The sequence below is a fragment of the Heterodontus francisci genome, chromosome 10 (genome assembly GCF_036365525.1).
Source record: "Heterodontus francisci isolate sHetFra1 chromosome 10, sHetFra1.hap1, whole genome shotgun sequence".
NCBI classification, from domain to species: Eukaryota; Metazoa; Chordata; class Chondrichthyes; order Heterodontiformes; family Heterodontidae; genus Heterodontus; species Heterodontus francisci.
In genome coordinates this window covers 78,516,922-78,539,678 of record NC_090380.1, presented here as the reverse complement: position 1 = coordinate 78,539,678, position 22,757 = coordinate 78,516,922, and the positions used below count along the sequence as shown (strand labels likewise).

General features: G+C 41.5%; 1 protein-coding gene across 3 annotated transcripts in view; it reads left to right on the top strand.

Moving 5' to 3' along the window:
• Positions 1 to 21,615, top strand: part of gsk3ba (glycogen synthase kinase 3 beta, genome duplicate a) — a 211,654-nt gene extending 190,039 nt beyond the window's left edge. For 2 of the 3 annotated variants that reach the window (XM_068040837.1, XM_068040838.1), the window contains one exon: positions 15,798 to 21,615. In XM_068040837.1, the coding sequence (XP_067896938.1) occupies positions 15,798 to 15,868 (71 nt within the window). In that variant the 3' untranslated portion in view covers positions 15,869 to 21,615. The remainder of the gene's footprint in view (positions 1 to 15,797) is intronic. The other variant, XR_010975847.1, reaches the window with a different exon arrangement.
• The last annotated feature ends 1,142 nt before the right edge of the window (positions 21,616 to 22,757 follow it).

Genomic DNA, 22,757 nt, shown 5'->3' with positions numbered 1-22,757 from the left:
TACACAGTTGAGAGCACTGGCTACCACCTGATTCATTAATCTTTGAAAAGTGGCTGGGGCATTTTTTTTTTTTTAGCAGGAATGGCATCACCCAGCACTGATAAAGATCGTCAGGTGTTACAAAAGCTGATATCTCTTTGGCTTGAAAAGTCAATGGAACTTGCCAGTATCCCTTTAACAAGTCGATCTTGGTAATAAACTTAGCACTGCCCACTATGTTGATAGTCTTCTAAATGTGGAATCGGGTAGGAGTCTGCCATCATTACTGCATTGACTTTTCTGTGGTCTATACAAAACGGGTTGACCCGTCACATTTAGATACTAGAACTATTGATGAACTCCAGCTGCTTTGACTAGGTTCGATCAAGTTGTTTTCCAGTATGTATTGGATTTCTGCTTTTACTTGAGCCTGTCTGTCTGGATTTAAGCAGTAAGGATATTGTTTTAAAGGAACGGTTCCCTCTATATCCACACCATGTGTGGCTAAGGTTGTACATCCTGGCTTATCCCTGCAGACTCTCTTAAATGTTGTGAAAAGCCTGGTTAGGTCTTCACGTTGTTTTGTCCCTAAGTGCAGAAGCATGTTGTCCAGTTTTCTGAGCCGTTCTGTGTTCGCTAATCTGATAGTTGGAGGCTCAATCTGAGAATTGTCTAGGCCTCCTCCTGCCTCATTCTCACTATGCCTTTCCTTCTCAACAGTCCCGATTACCTGACATACCTATACTGGTTTATACTCCTCCCTGCGATAATATTGCTTTAACATATTGATGAGACATGGTTGTTTTTCCAGCGATCAGGGGTGTCAATCAAGTAATCTACCTTACCCGCTCTTTTAATTAACTTATATGGGCTAATGAACCATGCTTTTAATGGTTCACCCTGTAACAGTAACAACACCAATACTTAATTCCCTGGTTGAAAATTGCATTCTTGTCTGCCCATTTTTTCATATTGGCTTGGGATGCTTTAAGGTGTTCCTGAGCCACACCACAAGCTTTCGTGAGTTTTTCTCGGAACACAGATACATCTAGTATTGAAGATTCAGTCTGTTTTTGATGAATTTTAGGGCACCTCTTACTTCATGTCCGTAAACCAGCTCGACAAGACTGAAGCCTGTAGTCTCTGGTGGCAAATAAAAGAAAGTCTAGTCCTTTATCCCAGTTATGTGAATATTTGTGACAGTATGTTCTAATCAGTGTTTTGAGAGTTTGGTGGTACCTCTCCAAAGCTTCCTGTGACTGTGGGTAATATGCTGAAGATTTCAACTGTCTGATGCCCAAATTGCCCATGACTTCTTGAAATATCTTAGACATGAAATTAGAACCTTGATCTGATTGAACTTCAAGTGTTAATCCATATCTCGTAAAGAATCAGGTTAACTTTTCTATTGTCCTCAAAGGAATGGCCTCTGGAAATCGAGTAGCCATATCCATGATAGTAGATATGTATTGATGCCCTGCCTTTTTTTTTTGGCAAGGGTCCTGCACCGTCTACCAGTACCCTGCTAAATGGTTCCTCACTCACTGGTATGGGAATCACTACTTCTTCTTTGGCCTCCTTGTCTCGAGAGACAATGGGTAAGCGCCTGGAGGTGGTCAGTGGTTTGTGAAGCAGCGCCTGGAGTGGCTATAAAGGCCAATTCTAGAGTGACAGACTCTTCCACAGGTGCTGCAGATAAAATTGGTTGTCAGGGCTGTTACACAGTTGGCTCTCCCCTTGCGCGTCTGTCTTTTTTCCTGCCAGTCTCTTTGACTCGCCACAATTTAGCCCTGCCTTTATGGCTGCCCGCCAGCTCTGGCAATCGCTGGCAACTGACTCCCACGACTTGTGATCAATGTCACAGGACTTCATGTTGCGTTTGCAGATGTCTTTAAAGTGGAGACATGGACGGCCGGTGGGTCTGATACCAGTGGCGAGCTCGCTGTACAATGTGTCCTTGGGGATCCTGCCATCTTCCATGCGGCTCACATAGCCAAGCCATCTCAAGTGCCACTGGCTCAGTAGGGTGTATATGCTGGGGATGTTGGCTGCCTCGAGGACTTCTGTGTTGGAGATACGGTCCTGCCATCTGATGCCAGGGATTCTCCGGAGGCAGCGAAGATGGAATGAATTGAGACGTCGCTCTTGGCTGACATACGTTGTCCAGGCCTCGCTGCCGTAGAGCAAGGTACTGAGGACACAGGCTTGATACACTTGGACTTTTGTGTTCTGTGTCAGTGCGCCATTTTCCCGCACTCTCTTGGCCAGTCTGGACATAGCAGTGGAAGCCTTTCCCATGCGCTTGTTGATTTCTGCATCGAGAGACAGGTTACTGATGATGGTTGAGCCTAGGTAGGTGGACTCTTGAACCACTTCCAGAGCGTGGCCGCCGATATTGATAGATGGAGTATTTCTGACATCCTGTCCCATGATCATATTCTTGAGGCTGATGGTTCGGCCAAATTTGTTGCAGGCAGCCGCAATCCTGTCGTTGAGTCTCTGCAGACACTCTTCAGTGTGAGATGTTAATGCAGCATCGTCAGCAAAGAGGAGTTCCCTGATGAGGACTTTGGTCTTCGCTCTTAGACGGGCAAGGTTTCCTTGTGTATAATAGGTTTTCCTGCCTCACTTAACGGATATGGAGTTACTTTTCCCTTGGACAAGAATTCATTATAACTTTCGGTTATCTTATTCGCCACCTCTACACTCACTTTAGTTTTTGTATCTGGTTTTACAGTCACCATCGGTGGGCCTAAGGGCCTGTTTCAGTGCTGTATCTCTTATAAAAAAAAAAAAAAAATTAAAGGTCTCTTGTACTCTCAGTCAGAGCTACTTTCTTTGCACTAACTTTGTGTACCCCAACAAGTCCTACGGGTTTATCTCTCAATTTCCAGCATTCTGAACGAACATGACCCATTTTGTGGCAATGATAACACTTTGGCTTGCGAACCTCACTTCTACCCTCAGCACCTTCCTTCCTGGCCTGAGGAGGTGCTCCTGGGGCATTCCCAGCTGTTCCTCCTTGTCCCTGGCTACTTGCCTTCCTTTCACACTCTCACTTTCTATCCTTCTCGGGTTTATGGGGTTGACGGACAAAATAGGTTGTCCTATTCACAAGCTCAAACTCATCAATTTCCGCTGCTTGCCTAGCTTTCAGAACTTTCAGGTTATCTACACGAGTTCTCACTACTGAAGGAATGGAGTTTTTAAACTCTTCCAAGAAAATTAATTCTCGAAGATTCTCATATGTGGTTTCCATCTTTAATGCCCATATCTAACAGTCAAAATTCATTTGCTTCACCCTCTCAAATTTTACATACGTCTGTCCAGCCAATCTCCGCAAGTTCTGACGGTAAGCTTCAGGGATTAACTCATACGCAGCGAGAAAAACCTTTTTTGCCATTTCATAATCTGCAGAAGCCTCTTCAGGAAGCATGGCATAAAATTCATGAGCTCTGCCTATCAACCTGCTTTGCATAAGCAGTGTCCAGCTTTCCTTCGGCCATTTCATTTGTTTGGCTATTTTTCAAAAGATATGAAAAATGCCTCTACGTCCCTTTCCTCAAACTTGGGAAGAGCTTGTATGAATTTAAACAGCTTTCCACTGGGTCCTGGGCTGAATTCAGGTCCTTCCTGATCAGAACTTTCCCTGGATTCAAGACTTTGTCCTAGTTCCATCTCTTTTAACCTAAATTCCCTCTCTCTTTCTTTCTGGCGTTCAAGCTCAAGTCTTTCCAATGCAATTGCTGTATCTTTTTCTTGTTTAAGTTTTCTTAATTCGTTTTCGTTTCTAACTGAATCCTAGCCAATACCACTGCATCACATTCTGACTTACTACCACTTTGTTCCTTGTTGTCTTCCAATTCCAGATGTTGGGCTATTAGGTCAATTATCACTGCCTTTTTAGCACCTGATTTCAATTCTAACCCCAATTGTACTGCCAATTCTTTTAGTTTATTCTTAGTTAAAGTTTCATGTCACTGAGGGACACATTCTCCTTTCCCAGGAAAACTGCTGCAACTGCTAATGCCATTCTGATGGTATAGACAGTACTTTAACACAAGAAACCTGGTCCTTTTATTTTTCTCTCTCATTACTCCCTTTATAATTCACGTAATTGGCGTTAGATTTGGATCCCGACAATCGAGTCTCCAATTAATACGATCCCAGATGCGAGAGCAATTAATATGATCCCAGAAACCAGAGCAATTAATATGATCCCAGATGCACGACCCCAATTTATACGTTATCCCAAAGATGAGCACCCAAATAATATGTTACGACCGAGGTGGGAGTAGGGCACTATCAATTCAGTCCCAATGCTCCACAGGTCGCAGCATATTATTAATGTTTTCCCACCTACCGGAAATTAGCCAAATTAAAACACTTCAGAAACCCCCAGAATAAAACAGACCAAACCAGGTATCTTTAAACAACAACAAATTAACTATTTATTAATAAACTAGATCTTAAACACAATTAAGATAAATTTGTGTCTAAAGACCTTTTATAACTTATTTATTCTAACTCCCCCATTCATACACATATATTCAAAATCTAATGGTTAGCCAGTTTTAAAAAGTGTTAAAAATTAGCTGTTTCTTAAGAATAAATAAATAACTGCGTTGTACGTCTTTGTGGGTTATGTTCCCAATGGGTGAGGTATTTTAGTGTAAAAATAATCAGATGCCACTCGAAGTCTCCAGGTGGATTTGATGAACAGTCTTTACTTGATAGATGTTCAAAACACATCGGTTGCAGCAGGCGTCACATAGTTCTTTCAACACGGAGTATAACGACTGCATTATATTTGGACTATAGTATATTTGGATTTTAAAATTGGTAGTCTTTCAGTTGAAACTTTACTGCAAATTCCAGAAAACACAATCAATCAAGAGAGAATCAGTTTTGAAGCAAAGACTTCTTAGATTGGAAGTAAAGAAAAGGAATTTTGCTCCCTCCAGCATTACAAATGTTCTCTTCAAAGGGTTTTTTTTTCTCCTTGGGCAATTAGCACAGCCTATGGCTCGTTGTAGAATTTCTGCTGAGAGAATTCTGTTCCTTCAAGGCTGGCTTTAGCCAGTTTTTACACAGTCAAAAGTTACAATATGCCATGTGACCTCCCTCTCCTGTGTGGCCTAGGAACAGGTGCAGCTGGCACACTGTGCCTCTTAGTTTTTAAAGACACACTGTTTTAATCAGAGGAGGAAAAAAAAAGTTCTGTGACAATGTCCAGTTCTCTTTGAAGGTTTCCATGAAATCTCCTTCCACCATGCTTTCAGGAAAAAAAATTCTCATTTCCCCTCTAGTTCTTTTGACAATGATTTTAAATCTATGACCCACTTGCCAAAGGAAACAGTATAAGTCAGAAACTAGCAAAACAGCTCAAATTTTAATACGTGTATAAGGTCTCCCCCTTAACCACCTCTGTTCTAAGGAGAACAATCCCAGCTTCTCTCCACCATTAACAATTCCATGCTGGCTGCCCTTATTAACCCATGCTTCTCCAAGTGAGAATTAATTTTGTCTTTGATATTGGTCTCTAGTAGTTTTTCCACCATTAACATTAAACTGATCTTTATTTACCAGGTTTACACCTAACACCTTTTGCAAAAAGAGGTGTAACATTTACAATCTTCCAGTCCTCTGGCACCACTCCCATATCCAAGGAGGATTGAAAGATTGTGGTCAGAGTTTCTGTTATCGCCACCTTACCTTCCTTCACCAAATGAGGATGCCTCCCATCTGGACTGGGTGACTTGTTAACTTTGATGCCAACCTATTTAGCACTTCCTTTCTATCTTTACCCTATCCAATATCCCCACCACCACTACTGCGACATTAACTTTTTCCTTCTCTTTTGTGAAGACAGTTGCAAACGTACTCACTCAGTAATTGTCATGCAATTTGTCTCCAAACACATTTCCGTTTTTATCCCTAATTGGCCCCACTATTCTTTTAATTATGCTTTTATTTTTATATGTTTGTAAAAGATTTCTGGGTTCTGTCTTCAATTGCATTCTCCTCTTATCTCATTCTCTCTGTCCAATTCTCCCCTGCACTCTCTGTATTATGTCTGTTTTTTGAATGTACTATACCTAGCATTTATAATAAAGCTCCTTTTCCTTTGTCATCCAGGAAACTCTAGCTTTGGATGCCCTGTTCTGCCTGCTTTTGTGAATATGCTTGGTTTGTACCCAATCTATCTCCACCATGAAGGCCTGCCATTGCTCATTTACTGCTTTGAGTCATTATGGCACAGAAGGAGGCCATTCGGCCCATTGAGCCCATGTCAACTCTCTAGAACAGTCCAGACAGTCTCATTCCTCAGCTCTATCCCCATAGCCCTGCAGTTTATTTTCCTCAAGTGCCAATCCAATTTCCTTTTGAAATCATTGATCGTCTTTGCTTCCACTGCCTTTGTAAGCAGCGAGTTCCAGGTCATTACCACTTGCTGCATAAAAAACGTTCTTCCTCACATCCCCCTGCATCTCTTGCCCAAGACTTTAAATCTATGTCCCTTAGTCCTTCTGCCATCAGCTAATGGGAACCGCTTATCTTTGTCTACCTTATCTCAACCTGTCATAATCGGTACACCTCTATCAAATCTCCCCTCAACCTTCTTTGCTCCAAGAACAACCACCCCAGCTTCTCCAACCTAACCTTATAGATAACATCCCTCAACCCTGGAACTGTTCTTCTCTCCACCCTCACATCCTTCCTAAAGTGTGAGAACCAGAACTGGATGCAATACTCTAGTCGTGACCTAACCAAAGTTTTATAAAGGTTCAGCTTTCCTAACTACCCACTGTGTGACCTGCCACCTTCAAAGATCTATGCACATGAACCCCCCCATGTCCCTGCACACTCTTTAGAACTGTGGCATTGTCTATATTGCCTCACCCAATCCCTTCTGCCAAAATGCATCACCTCACATTTCTCTGTATTGAATTGCTCTACAACTTGTCTGCCCATTCTGCTAGCCTATGTCCTGTTGAAGTCAATTGGTATCATCCTCACTGTTTGCCACACCTCCAAGTTTGGTATCATCAGCAAATTTTGAAATTTTACTCCTGTGTATTTCAATATCCAAGTCATTTATATATACACATATATGGATGCATATATATGTATCAAGAAAAGCAGTGGTCCTAGCACTGCCCCTAGGGGAACACCACTGTCAACCATCCTCCAGTCTGAAAAACAACCATTTATCACAACTCGCTGTTTTCTGCCCTGAAGTCAATATTTTATCTAAGCTGATACTGACCCTCCTATTCCATAAACCTCAATTTTGTTAACCAGCCTTTTATGTGGCACTTTGTCAAATGCTTTCTTAAAATCTATATAGACAACATTCTTTGCATTCCCTTCATCAACCTTCTCTGTTACTTCAAAAAAAATCAATTTGGTCAAGCATGATCTGCATTTTATGAATCCACGCTGGCTCTCCTTAATTAACTCAAACCTCTCCAAGTGCCTGTTAATTTTTTTCCCTGATTATTGTTTCTAAAACCTTACCACTGATAAACTGACTGGCCTGTAGTTACTCGGACTGTCTTTACACCCTTTCTTGAATAAGAGTGTCACATTTGCCACTCTCCAATCCTCTGGCACCTCCCTCCAATCTATGGAAGATTGGAAGATTATGGCAAGCCCTTCACTATTGCCACCCCCCACCTACCTTAGCAAACTGGCATGTAAGCCATTTGGACCAGGTGGCTTATCTACTCTAAGTATAGCCAGCCTTTCCAGTACATCCTGCCTGTCAGTTTTCACCCCATTCAGTCCCTGTGCCGCCATCTCTTCTACCAATATTTTGTTGTATCCTCTTCCTTCATAAACACCCTTACAAGATTCAAATACTCATATTGTGTTCTAGCCTTACCCTGCACCTCCAAGCATATATCATCATCTTTGTCCCTAATAGACCCCACCCTGCCTCTTACTACCCACTTACTTTTTACATGCCAGTAGAAGATTTTTGGGTTCCTTTTATTTTAACTGCCTTTCTATTCTCATATTCTGCCTTTGCCAGATTTATTTTCCCCTTTACCTCCCTGTTCAACTTACTGTATTTGGCCTGGTTCTCGCTTGAAGAATTCATCTGGCATGCATCTTGCACCTTTTTTTGTTTCATCATATTCTCTAGCTCCCTCATCATCCAAGGAGCTTGTTTGGCACCCCGTCCACAAACATGCACTCCCTCCACCACTGACACACAGTGGCAGCAGTGTGTATCATCTACAAGATACACTGCAGCAACGCACCAAGGCTACTCAGGCAGCACCTTCCCAACCCACGACCTCTACCACCTAGAAAGATGAGAGCATCAGATGCGTGGGAACACCACCATCTACCTGCAAGTTCCCCTCCAAATCACACACCATCCTGACTTGGAACTATATTGCACTGTTGCTGGGTCAAAATCCTGGAACTCCCTTACTAATAGCACTGTGGGTGTACCTACCCTACACGGACTGCAGCGTTTCAAGAAGGAAGCTCACCACCTCCTCCTCGTGGACAATTGGGGATGGGCAATAAATGCTGGCATAGCCAGCGATGCCCACATCCCATGAAATGAATAAAAGAAAAAGCCCTGTTTTTGGTTCTCCTAACTTTCACCTTAGCCTGTACCTGAAACATCTCCTCCTTAAAGATTCACCATTGTTCAGTTCCTGTTTTTCCTGACAGATTTGGGTTCCATTTTACCCTGGCTAGATCTCTTCTCATCCCATTGCAGTTAACCTTCTTCCAATTTAGATGTTCTAGTTTAGGTTGTTCCTTGCTCTTCTCCATTACTAATCTAAACTTGGATGTAATCAATGTTACCCAAGTGTTCCCCCACAGTTGGCCAACCTCATTCTGCAGCATCAGATCCAGCAATGTCTCTTTCCTAGTTGGATCAAGAACATACTGGTCAGGGAAGTTCTCTTAAACTGATTTCAGAAATTCGCCTTTCCCTTTACTTTAACATTATCCTAATTGATATACATTGTCCCGGCCAGGCAGCGAGGCCTGGACAACGTATGTCAGCCAAGAGCGACGTCTCAATTCATTCCATCTTCGCAGCCTCCGGAGAATCCTTGGCATCAGATGGCAGGACCGTATCTCCAACACCGAAGTCCTCGAGGCGTCCAACATCCCCAGCTTATATACCATACTGAGTCAGCGGCACTTGAGATGGCTTGGCCATGTGAGCCGCATGTAAGATGGCAGGATCCCCAAGGACACATTGTACAGTGAGCTCGCCACTGGTATCAGACCCACCGGCCGCCCATGTCTCCGCTTTAAAGATGTCTGCAAATGTGACATGAAGTCCTGTGACATTGATCACAACTCGTTGGAGTCAGTTGCCAGCGATCACCAGAGCTGGCGGGCAGCCATAAAGGCAGGGCTAAAGTGTGGCGAGTCGAAGAGACTTAGCAGTTGGCAGGAAAAAAGGCAGAAGTGCAAGGGGAGAGCCAACTGTGTAACAGCCCCGACAACCAATTTTTCCTGCAGCACCTGTGGAAGAGTCTGTCACTCCAGTATTGGCCTTTATAGCCACTCCAGGCGCTGCTGCACAAACCACTGACCACCTCCAGGCGCTTACCCATTGTCTCCCGAGACAAGGAGACCAAAGAAGAAGAAGAATTGATATATTTGGGTAATTAAAATCCACCAGTATCACCACTCTATAGTTTTTGCACATCTCTGTGGATTCCCTGCAGTTTTGCTCCTCTACCTCTCTCTCTCTCTCTCTCTCTCTCTCTCACTATTTGGAGGCCTATAGAATACTCCGACTGGAGTGATCATATCTTTTTTTCTTAACTCTAACCAAATAGATTGTCCTTGGCCCCCTTGATGAAACCCCTCTTTCCAATACCGTATCCTTAACCAGTCTTTGTGTCCAGTCTGTCTTTAGTAGGATGACTTGACAATAGGTCTTGCGTAGTATATAGCACACACAGGCCATGTGACCTAACAGGTCTATGGGGATGTTTATGCTCCACATGGACCTCCTCCAGCCTTCATCTACCCCAGCATATATCCTTATATTCCTTTCTCTGATTATCTACATTCCTCTTAAATGCATCTATGCTGGTCATCTCAGCCATTCCTGTGGTAGCATATTCTACATTTTAACCACTCTCGGTTAAAGAAGTTTCTCCTGCAATCCCTATTGAATTTATTAATGGTGGTCTTATATTGAAGGCCCCTAGTTCTGGCCTCGTCTGCAAGTGGAAACATCATCTCTATGTCTGCCCCAGCCAACCCTTTCATCCTTTTAACGACCTCGATCAGGTCACCCTTCAGTTCCAGGCAGTTCTCTTTCCTGATAGGTATGACCTCTAGCTTTAGGCTATTAAATCTTTCTTAAACCTTCTGTAATGCTTCCTTTTTTTATAATATGAAGACCAGAACTGTTCACAGTACTCCGTGTGGTCTTAAGTTCTATATAATTTTAACATAGTTTCTCTGCTTTTCAATTCTGTCCCTCTAAAAATAAACACTAGTGCTTTGTTTACCTTTTTTAATGGCCTTATTAACCTGTGTTGCTACTTTTAGGTGATTTTTGTGTATCTGTATCCCGGATCCCCAGTTTCTCGATGCCATTTAGGACAGTTATTTCCCGAGGATTATGTGGCCCCCTTATTTTCCCTACGAATATCTATCACCTCACTTGCCTATACTGAAGTTTATTTGGCTATTACACTTCAAAATAGGATTGTTTCCACTTGTCTAAAAGAGGGAAACAAAAGGGCACAGGTTGAAGATAATCACAAAGAATTGAAGGGGAGCTTGGAATGTGGAATTCTTTCCTACAGCTTGTTGCAGCAGAGTCCATTAGTTGCTTTAAAAGGGAAATAACAGTTGCTTGATAGAGTATTCTAGGTTATGGGTTGTGAGCAGAAAATTGAAATTTGATTAGTCAGCTCACTGGGACTTGACAACCAATATGTCCTTTTTATTGTACAGGTAACATTTTATGATTTTTTTATTCATTCATGGGATGTGGGTGTCATTGGCTAGGATGGCATTTATTCCCCATCCCTAATTGCTCTTGAGAAGGTGGTGGTGAGCTACCTTCTTGAACAGCTGCAGTCCTTGGGGTGTAGGTTCACCAAACAGTGCTGTTAGGAAGGGACTTCCAGGACTTTGACCCAGCGACAGTGAAGGAATGGCAATATAGTTCCAAGTCAGGATGGTGTGCGGTTTGGCGGGAACTTGCAGGTGGTGGTGTTCCCATACATCAGCTGCCCTTGTCCAGCTAGGTGGTAGAGGTCACGGGTTTGGAAGGTGCTGTCGAAGGAGCCTTGGTGCGTTGCTACAGTGCATCTTGTCGATGGTACACACTGCTGCCACTGCATCAGTGCTGAAGGGAGTGAATGTTTGTGGATGGGGTGCCAATCAAGCGGGCTGCTTTGTCCTGGATGGTGTTGAGCTTCTTAAGTGTTGTTGGAGCTACACCCATCCAGGCAAGTGGAGAGTATTCCATCACACTCCTGACTGTGCCTTGTAGATGGTGGACAAGCATTGGGGAGACAGGAGGTGAGTTACTCGCCTCAGGATTCCGAGCCTCTGACCTGCTCTTGTAGCCATGGTATTTATATGGCTACTCCAGTTCAGTTTCTGGTCAATGGTAACCCTCAGGATGTTAGTGTGGAATTCAGTGATGGTAATGCTATTGAAAGTCAAGGGAGATGGTTAGATTCTCTCTCGTTGGAGTTGATCATTGCCTGGCATTTGTGTGGCATGAATGTTACTTGCCACTTATCAGCCCAAGCCTGGATGTTGTCCAGATCTTGCTGCATGTGGACATGGGCTGCTTCAGTATCTGAGGAGTCGCGAATGACGCTGAACATTGTGCAATCATCAGCGAATATCCCCACTTCTGACCTTACGATGGAGGGAAGGTCATTGAAGAAGCAGCTGAAGATGGTTAGGCCTAGGACACTATCCTGAGAAACTCCTGCGGTGATGTCTTGGGGCTGAGATGATTGACCTCCAACAACCACAGCTATTTTCCTTTGCGCCAGGTATGACTTCAGCCAGCAGAGTTTTCCCCTGATTACCATTGATTCCAGTTTTGCTAGGACTCCTTGATGCTTTACTCTGTCAAATGCTGCCTTGATGTCAAGGGCAGACACTCTGAACTCAACTCACCTCACCTCTGGACTTCAGCTTTTTCATCCATGTTTGGACAAAGGCTGTAATGAGGTCAGGAGCTGAGTGGTCCTGGTGGAACCCAAACTGTGCATCAGTAAGCATGTGCGACTTTATAGCACTTTCGATGACCCTTCCATCATTTTGCTGCTGATCAAGAGTAGACCGATCAGATGCTGATCGACTGGGTTGGTTTTGTCCTGTTTTTTTGTGGACATATATGCCTGGGCAATTTTCAACATTGCCGGTGTTGTCGCTGTACTTGGACAGCATGGCTAAGGGGCATGGTTAGTTCTGGAGCACAAGTCTTTAGTACTATTGCCGGAATGTTGTCGGGGCCCATAGCCTTTGCAATATCCAGTGCCTTCAGCCGTTTCTTGATATCACGTGGAGTGAATCCGATTGGCTGAAGACTGGCATTTGTGATGCAGGGGACCTCAGGAAGCCGAGATGGATCGTCCACTCGGCACTTCTGGCTGAAGATGCTTCAGTCTTGTCTTTTGCACTGATGTGCTTGGCTTCCCCATCGTTGAGGATGGGGATATTTGTGGAGCACCCTCCTCCTGTTAGTTGTTTAATTGTCCACCACCATTCACAGCTGGATGTGGCAGGACTGCAGAGCTTAGATCTGATCCGTTGGTTGTGGAGTCACTTAGCCCTGTCTGTCGCATGCTACTTTCACTGTTTGGCATGCAAGTAGTCCTGTGTCGTAGCTTCACCAGGCTAGCACCTCATTTTTCTGTATGCCTGGCGCGGCTCCCGGCATGCCATCCTGCACTCTTCGTTGAACTAGGGTTGATCCCCTGCTCGATAGAAATGGTAGAGTAGGGGATATGTCAGGCCATGAGGTTACAGGTTGTGGTTGAATACAATTCTGTTGCTGTTGGCCCACACCGCCTCATGGGTTCCCAGTTTTGAGTTGCTATATCTGTTCGAAATCTGTCTTATTTAGCTCAATGGTAGTGCCACACAACGTGATGGTGGGTATCCTCAATGTGAAATCAGGACTTTGTCTCCACAAGGACTGTGTCGTGGTCACTCCTACCAATACTGTCATGGACAGCTGCATCTGCGGCAGGCACATTGGTGAGGACGAGGTCAAGTATGTTCCCTTTTGTTGGTTCCCTCACCGCCTGCCGCAGACCCAGTCTAGCAGCTATGTCCTTTAGGATTCGGCCAGCTTGATCAGTAATGGTGCTACCGAGCCACTGTTGGTAATGGACTTGAAGTCCCCACCCAGCATACATTTTGTGCCCTTGCTACCCTCAGTGCTTCTTCCAGTTAGTGTTCAACATAGAGAAGCACTAATTCATCAGCAGCAGTGTGGGGGTGGGGAGGGTGGCGGTAAGTGGTAATCAGCAGGAGGTTTCTTTGCCCACGTTTCATCTGATGCCATGAGACTTCATGGGGTCCGGAGTCAATGTTGTGGACATTGACGCAACCCATATAAGGTGATATTTGGGGGGCGGGGGGAAGTCATCATTGAATGCCTCTTCCGCTTCCCTCCCTTCCCCAGCCCACCAGGCCAGACTACCTCTACGGTTCTCTCCTGTCCTAGCCTGAAGAAGAATTTTTGTCTAGTTTCTGTTCTATCTTCCCATGTCCCCTTCAAGCTCATCTTGTTCATGAGGTCCATCTCCAGATCTCTAGCTCCCTCGACCCTATTCCCACTAAATTCCTGACTACCCAACCTACTTGCCTGGCTCCCATATTAGCTGATATTATTTATTCTCTCTCTCCCATGCTTCAAACCTGCTCTCTCTTCAAAAGAAAACATATATTGACCCCTCCATCCTTGCAAACTGCTGCCCCATCTCCAACTTCTATTCCCTTTCCAAAATCATTGAATGTGCTGTTGCCTCCCAGCTTTCCCAGAGCTCCATGTTTGAACCCCTCCAATTAGCTTTCAGTACCTGCCACAGTACCAAAACAGCTCTTAGAAAAGTCACAAATGACATCCTATGTGACTAACAAATGTAAACTATCACTTATCGTCCTTCTCGACCTGTCTGCAGCCTTTGATACAGTTGACCACACCATCCTCTTCCAATGCCTGTCCACCGTCGTCCAGCTGGGTGGAACTGCACTCGCCTTGTCCCATTTTATTCATCCAGTCCTAGCCAGTGAATCACCTGCAGTGGTTTCTCTTCCTGCTGCTGTACAGTGTCTCCCAAGGATCTATATTTGGACTCTTCCTATTTCAGATCTACGTGCTGCCCCTAGGCGACATCATCTAACAACATTCAGCTCTACCTCTCCACCACCTTTCTCAACCCATCTACTGTCCTAAATTGTCACACTGTTTTTCCCGACATCCAGTACTGGATGAGCAGAAATTTCCTCCCAATTAAAGCAGTGGAAGACTGAGCCATTGTCTTCGGTTTCTGCGACAAGCTGCATTTCCCAGCCACCAATGTCGTCCCTCTTCCTGGCAATTAGTCTGAGATTGATACCACGATGAGCTTCCGACCATGTATCTGCACCATCACTAAGACTGCCTATTTTCACCTCGATAATATCACCCATCTCTGTCCCTTCCTCAGCTCATCTGCAGAAACTCTCATGCATGTCTTTTTTAGCTTCTAGACTTCAGTATACTAACGCACTCCTGGCTGGTTTAAACGTTCTACCCTCAGTAAACTTGAGGTCATCCAAAGTTCTGCTGCCCGTGTCCTAACTCACAAAGTCCCATCTATCCATCATCCTTGTCTTGCTGACCTACGTTGAATTTGTGTCAAGAAAATCCTTTATTTTTAAAATTCTTATCCTTGTTTTCAAATCTTTCTAGTAACCTCGTCCCTCCCTATTTCTGTAATCTAGAGTATTATAACCATCAGATCGCTGCACGCTTCCAATTCTGGCCTCTTGAACATCTCCAGTTTTAATCTTTCTGCCATTGGTTGCCATGCCTTCAGCTGCACAGGCATGAAGCCCTGGAATTCCCTCCCTAAATTTTTCCACATCTCTACCTCTCTTTGCTCCTTTAAGACACTCCTTAAAACCTACCTCTTTGTCCAAACTTCTATCTGTCCTAATATCACCTAATATGGGTTGTCAGATTTTGCTATTTAGCACTCCCGTGAAACGCCTTGGGACGTTTTATTCTGTTAACGGACTATATAAATACAAGTTGTGGTTATTGTTTCCAGGGAAATGGGCACTTAAGTTTTTTTTTAAAAAGCTTCTCTCCAACTTATACTATAGTATTTTATTGCCTGTGTAGTTATTTTCCTCTGCTCAGCATACCATAGCAGTCCATGTTTTTAGAAATCTGATATTTGTTTGACATGTTTTTAAAAAACTCATGGATAGTTTCCCAATTTTACTTAGAATAGACCTTTCTAGATTCTTGATAAATTGTTAAATTTAATAACTATTAGATCAGTAGCTTTTTAACAAGTTCTGAATTCAGATAGCTACCAAGGTAGGCTGAAAACTGATTTGGTTGGGAAATTGCTCAATGGCTATTTTTATTTAAGTACAAAAATATTCTACGGAGCTTAATGGCGATATATGCTGTGAAAGTATTATACCAGATTCCCCTAGTGCAGTTTACAATGTTGCACATGCTCATGTTTTTAGATCAATGTGTAGTTAGCATTTCAAAAATGAATTTCACAAGTAACCTATTTTCTTGAATGTAATTTAAAGTATTTTTTTTTTCTCAGATACCAATGCTGCTGTGGACCGTGGCCAGTCTACCAACGCAGCTTCAGCCTCTGCATCCAACTCAACCTGAGGATGGGATATCCCTGGTTCAAATTTCCAGTCAGCTGCAAAAATGCTGGTTAACTATGAAAAAAATGTCATTAGTGTTCATTTTATTTAATCTTGTTTCAAAAGAAATACACAAAATAAATACAAACCGAGCATTTACTCACTGAAGAGGGATTGAAAAGGAATGTGGAGCAATGTTAAACTACTCCCTTGACAATCTTTATTGAAGTCTGCCATAGTGTTCAAATCTCCCCCACCCAATCCAAAAACATGAAAGGCTGAGGTGTGTTTCATTCTGGTGTAGTGCAGGGTTTGAATTTGGCAAGAAACATTGCCATCAGATTCTTTCTTAAGGTTCTATGTAGGAAGGTGGTAGTATTTAGTTATAGCTATTAGGTTTTATCAATACTGGACCTGTACCAGCAACATATGGACAAGGGTACAGCTCCACTGAAACAACCACTGCAAGAAAGACCAGAGACTCCACAGTCGCCATAATGGTTCCCTGCATTGGGGTGAAATTTGGTATTTTCAGTGCTTTTTTTTTTGTCACTTGATTATTTGACTGTTCAGGGCTAAAGATTTTTTTTGTGGTCTAGTGCACTCTGTACTGGTTCCATTTATTTAAAGCAAGACATTGCAGAAGCAGTGTTGCGCATTCACCCAAGTTGAATATATACACAATATATCCACAGATCCCAGTAGATTTCCGAGCTACACCAACTGAAATACAGTCTTGAGTTCTAGAAGGAGTGTAAAAATGATCCCAATGATTTCAGACTTCCTATCTTCTCTCCCATTTCTCCCACAGCCCCCATCCCCTGCTTTTAATTTTTTTGTTTTGTACATAAAGTATGTGGACCTGGGAACTGATGAGAGCAACAAACATTCAGGGCAAATTTCGTTAATTGTAGGAGAGCTTTTAAAGCCATATAGTTTCAATTCTGTACTATAGGTGAGGCTACAATGTAACAATAAGGAATTAGCGCTGTATAGTATATAGTTTGGAGTGCCTTTGCTTCCAATGTTTGAATTTTTTTTAAAATTGATGTCCCTGACTGAAGTATATTTACTGTTTCTTTCATATTTAACCCTTTATGTACCTTTTTAAGTTGACATCTGTCCTACAGAGAATTTTTTATTTGTATTGCTTATATCAAATTCACACTGCAGTTGGAACAAAAACAGTTGTACAGAATTATTGAACACTTCAAAAGTTGCATATTTCATTATTTAAAATGTTTGGGCTCTCAGCAGGTTATGACAATTTGAGATTTCAAGGCTGGAGTATTCTACAGAAAATAATTGTTTTCAGTTAATTTGGCAGAATTAATTTGAAAGAAAGCTACAATGCAAATTATAGTGTGTTATAAACATGTATAACCAACTATTTGAACACTTATGTGCTATGCCAACTCTTGTTTTACTGTCCAAAAATTTTCTGCAGGATATGAAACTAGGAACGAAAGTAAAGCTGGCAGAGTTGCTACTAGTGCTGCATGAACCGATGACTTTAAATTTTTAATATACAAATGATATAATTATTTGACATTTTATAATGCAAATCTTGATTTTAATGACTTTTGTTTTACCAAATGCTTTTATCTTGCGTGTGCCGAGTTAACACTGGAGTGTCCCATTACATGGCTTCCTATATGAACTGCAGCTTCTAAACTTTCAAATGGATTTGTACTAAGGATGAGAGAACTGTTAGGATTTGATTAGTGCCTTTAAAGGAGGAAGTTCATATTGTCCATTGAACTTTTGTCCCTTTTGTTTTTTTCTGTTTTTGTAACAGACTAAGCACTATTTTTGCTAAAATACCATACTGGTGATATTTTTGTCATTTTTCACATCCACATAAGCTAGATATATAAAATGATATATAATGAGAGGCCACTAAATACTGCAGTGGAGAAGTGGGTGTTGGACAAAAATGGAATAAAGGGCAAGTTTAATCTGAATTGTTTGCTCATCCTTAATGCACCTCTGCTGCAGTATACATTACAAGCAACAAGATATGCACTGGCTTCTGCAATGTACCAGCAGTGAGTGAATTTCCAAGTAAAGCTAAATTAGGCTGCATTTTCCTGTAATGGGATGTACACTATCACTTTGTCATTTTTTTTTAATCTTTGGAAATTTTAAAGGCCTGTCCTTATCAGGACTCAGCCTAACAGTTGTCCATGTATTTTCTGGCAATTCAATACAACAAGGCTAATGTAAGTTAGTCCACTTCATTTTTGAGATCCTACATTATCATAACTACAAAATAATTGTTTCGCTATTTGTTTGGAGTGACACAGTCCCATTGAAAACAATGGGAGAATGAAAAGTTTGGAAATTGATTCCAAAATCTTATTTTTGTATTTTGCTTTTGAAACCCTACTTTCAAATTATTTTTCCTCACCTTGTTTCTGCTTAGTACCATTTTGACCAGCATGTTGGCCCCTTCTGCTGCTCTGAGCCAGCCACTGGCCTCAGCCACCATTTCTTTAATGAGAAGACAGATTTATGCAGAATTTGGTTATACTTGTGCAGTACTCTTCTTTCACTTTTGAGGGCTTGTGTTTGGGGGTGTGATTGAGGGAGCAATTTTTGAGCCTCCAAGTTCAAGATAAATGTTCCATACAAGGGAAAATCAGGAAGAGGTGGCTTAGAGTTGTATTCAAAAGATAAACTGATATAATAGGAAGCACATTTCCAAGCCATGGCCTGCTCTTAAACATTCCACCAGTTTGAGCTACATAATCTGTGTGGGGGAAGGGTCTTGGACATAATCAATGTTTAATTAGACTTGTCCAAAATGAGCAGTAATTGCATTGTTAAGCTGATTCTTACCAGTAGATGTTTCTGGGTAGTGCAGTAGAAAAGTGCCGAGCAGACCTGGCTATTGAAATTACATCCTAGACCGGCAGGTAAACGCATGCAATGTCAAGCTCAAGGGCAACTTAAGGGATTCCCGAATTGTAAGAGAACCATCGGAATAGGTTTGTGCAGTTTTTTGTTTGGTGTACGCCATTCTTTAATAGTCAGCATCACAATACTACTTATTACAATATGGAAATTAATATTCAAACAAGTATTGCGTACTTTAGGCTTTTATTTTTCAGTATACACTACGTATTCCTCACCTTTGTGTTTTTTTGTTAGAAAAAAAGACTTACTCACTAAAAAAAATTGAACATCTTTGTCACTTCAGCCCCCTGGTCCTGAGAATTCTAAAGGGGATTGTTGAAGACATGGCCTGCAGTAATAATGACGGTAGCAGTGGGTAGTGAATAAATTAATCAGCGAGATGAACTGATATTTTGATTGGGATGGTCTTTATTACACCATTAATATAAGTATCCAAAACATTGAATCTCAGTACCCTCCATATTCCTAGAAGGATTGGAGGAAAAGACAGGCAACTACAGTACTTTAGTCAACTTCCTGAGACTGTCATTCAGAAATGTCGCTATTGATTAAGAAGCAAATCAAATGAGAGCCTTCACTAGCATGTTGCTAGCCAGTTAGAATTAAATTCAAGCCCAGCCTATTTGTGCTGCAATGAAGTTTCAGTACTTTGATTTGTTTATTTATTGAAAGTGCTATTTGGTGCCATTCCTCTTCCAGTTCCCTGGTCTGTAAAGGCCCACATAATGTCATTATACCAGGAGTGCAAAGTAGGTGTGAGCTGTAGCAAGTGGCCTCACAGTGGCAGGTTTAGTAAAAGTAACATAACTTTGATCCAAACTTCTCCTTTGAACTTTTCATTTGTGTGGGGTGGTGTCTCCAATTGCTGCCTGCCCAATTTTGATTTCCAGAATTGAAATGAATGGTTACATTTTTGCTGTAAAGACCAACCAAATCTTTGAAACTCTCTAAGGGGATATGTTGAAGTCATTGCCTACATCCTTGTTTTTATGTTGCAATTTGCAATTGGTACACAAAGGGTTAAACGTGGTAATTTACTTGTGTGACTACCTGCTTGCCTGTATAATCCGCGTTAGAGATGTTTTGCTATGCTTCACACAGCCTGTATACAAAAGCGTGACCACCTCTCTGTCAAAAAGGACTGTGGATAATATACAACCATTGCATCACTTGTGAAACTGTCTTGGTTTTAAAAAAACAAAAAACAAAAAAAAGACCTGTTTAACATTATTACTTGAATGCTTCTGTTTGTGACTGAATTTTTATTTCCTTTTAATATAAATTTTTGTGAAGTATGCTTGATGTTTATCCCTGTAAATACAATTCGTTCTGTGTGACTCGGTTCCGAATAGATACTGGTACTGTAATTTGCATTAAATAAACAGTAGGATAGGCCACAACAATTCATAGTCCCTTCCTGTCTAATTTTGTAAGTCTTCCTTTTAAATGTGCAGTTGATTTTGATCAAGTAAAAGTGGTTAACCCTTTCACAGGATTTAACCTATAATGTAGGTTTTCAATGTAGTCTGCCTTTGTGTATTTAATAAAATGTCTTGACTGTAGCATTTTATGAATTAAATACATGTGGAAAAGTATAGTTTAATCACTAGTAAAGAGCTACTGTGAGCAAAATTATCAAAATCTTGTATTTCAATATAAATATACCCAATTTATGGATATTAAAACACTTAACTGAACGGCTTGCAACTCCAAAGCGGGAAGGTGAGCTTAGTGAAGCTAAAGTGGAATCCTATTTTAGTGATCAGTTTGGTCAGTAGTCCACATGCTCACTATAACTGGTCAGTGTATCATCAGAAAGCAGCAGAACCAGCTGTCTCTCACTGATTCCACGATTCACAGCATGAATGACCTGCTGAGTTCGCTGCTCAACACTCAGTGACACTTCAATATTCCAATATAAAATTTTTGTTGGCTCTCTTTCCAACACCCTCCCCCCCCCATAAAAATATATTCTGAACCAACCTTAAATTAGCCTTAACATTGAATACAAATAAAATTTAAATTTCTCATCTCAAAAGTGAATGTCCTTAATTTCAATATAAAATTCAGTTTGCTGGCAACAATATACATCTTAAGATACTGATCAGTAATTTCAGTAATAAAATATTATAAAATGACCTTGGCAAATACCAAGACGGTGCATTTTCTTCAGAAGTATTCAAGATGAATGAATTCACCATGATTGCATTGTAAATTCAATCACTTTTCTCAATTCTTATTTGCACTGTGCTTTCAGACTTAGCTGTGATTAATTGCATCTGACTGGTTAAACAATGTGAAGCTGAACTGCAAAATATATGGTTGTATATGAATACATACACAAGTGAGCTACCAGAGAAAATAATAGAAACTGCTGCTGTTCTTGTTTCCTCAAAGTGTTACTTGGCTTAATAAAACAATAAAATTATACCCAAATTGAAATAATGGCCTGAAAAATACCAGTTCCAGTGTCATGTAAAAATATGCATCTATGTTCTGTGCATGAGTACTAAAAGCTGTTAAATTTTGATCTTGGGTTTTTTAAAAATACAAACCTATGTGAAGTAAATTCCTATGCTAACAGCAAAATTCAGGAGCAGACCAACTGTGTTTTTAACAAATAGCTTTAAAGTTGCTAAAGAGTTTATGCAAAAGGTAACTTTAGATGTAATTATTATTTGAATGCAACATGCTCAATGTGGTTTAGATAATACTATGAAAATATGTGGGAGATTTTCCATTCAGAGGATTTTTTAGCCACATCCTATATGACTTTCCCTTACATCATCTTATAAGATTATGCCCTGCATATATTTGTATGTTATTTCAATAAAATGTATTTTAGCAGCAGGTCCAGTGTTAAAACTGTAAAGATTCTTGATTTTCATGGGCTATAGGAAAGTAACACTTACTAGAATGTAATCTGAAGCTTATCTAACTAATGCATTAAAAACATCTAAATGTATAGTCGTTATATAATGAGGGATATAAAATTGTTTAAGCAAATTGTATACATTAACATTGTACACACTGCCATATGAGGGTAATTTTCAAAAACGTGCACCTAAAAATGAATGTTCTCTTCATTCTACTCTGTATTATAGAATATATACTGTAGATAATTATGTGGGAAGGTGTGGGTTACTGGCATCCAGGGCAGCGTTCACAATTGCTCACCACTTCCTTTTTATTTTTAGTTGCAACCCCAAGTGATGGCTTGCTTATAGGGTTGTAGAACAGTGTGAAGCAGCTTATATGCCCACAGTTCTCTGCACAGTGAGCTTCAATCTTTGAGACACAGCTAGATGGAGGTCGGGCACTAGGGTGAGTCCTGCTTGTTCACTGGAGGATGTTAAAGCCCATTCGCTTGGGTAGAGCTCAGTTTATGCTTCCCAAGTAGATGGGTCATGGTAGTAACCCAGAATGGCTTAATCCATCACTGGAATCACAACAACTTGCATTTACATTGTGCCTTTAATGTAAAAAAAAAAAAAAATCCTCAGGAGCATTACAGAAAGAAAAATAAAGCAGATGTCAACCTGTGATAGAAGTTAGGAGAGGCAACTGTACAGTTGATTGCAAAGATAGGTTGTAAGTGGAGAAAGTTGAAATGATTTGTGGAAGAAATTCTGCAGAATGGGACTGAGACTGCTAAAGATTCTGCCACCATTAGGGAGCCTGAGCAAGGGGTGATGCAGATACGGCCAGAATCAGACAAGCGGGGGTATGGGATGGGTTCGGTCAGGTGAAGTGGGGAACCTGACAATGCTTGTAACGGTGTGGTAGGTAGGGTGGTGTAAAGCTGTGTAGAGCATTGTAGATGAGGGATATGGGCTAGCAGGACATGATAAAAGTAGCTTAGTTTTGAATAAGTTGGCATTTATGAAGGGAGGAACATGTAAAGAAATGCAGTCTAGAAGTGGTCAAAGCGATGGGAGGGGGTTTTGTTGAGTGAAGCAGACAATGTTGTGGAGGAAAGTTTCTAGTCTCCT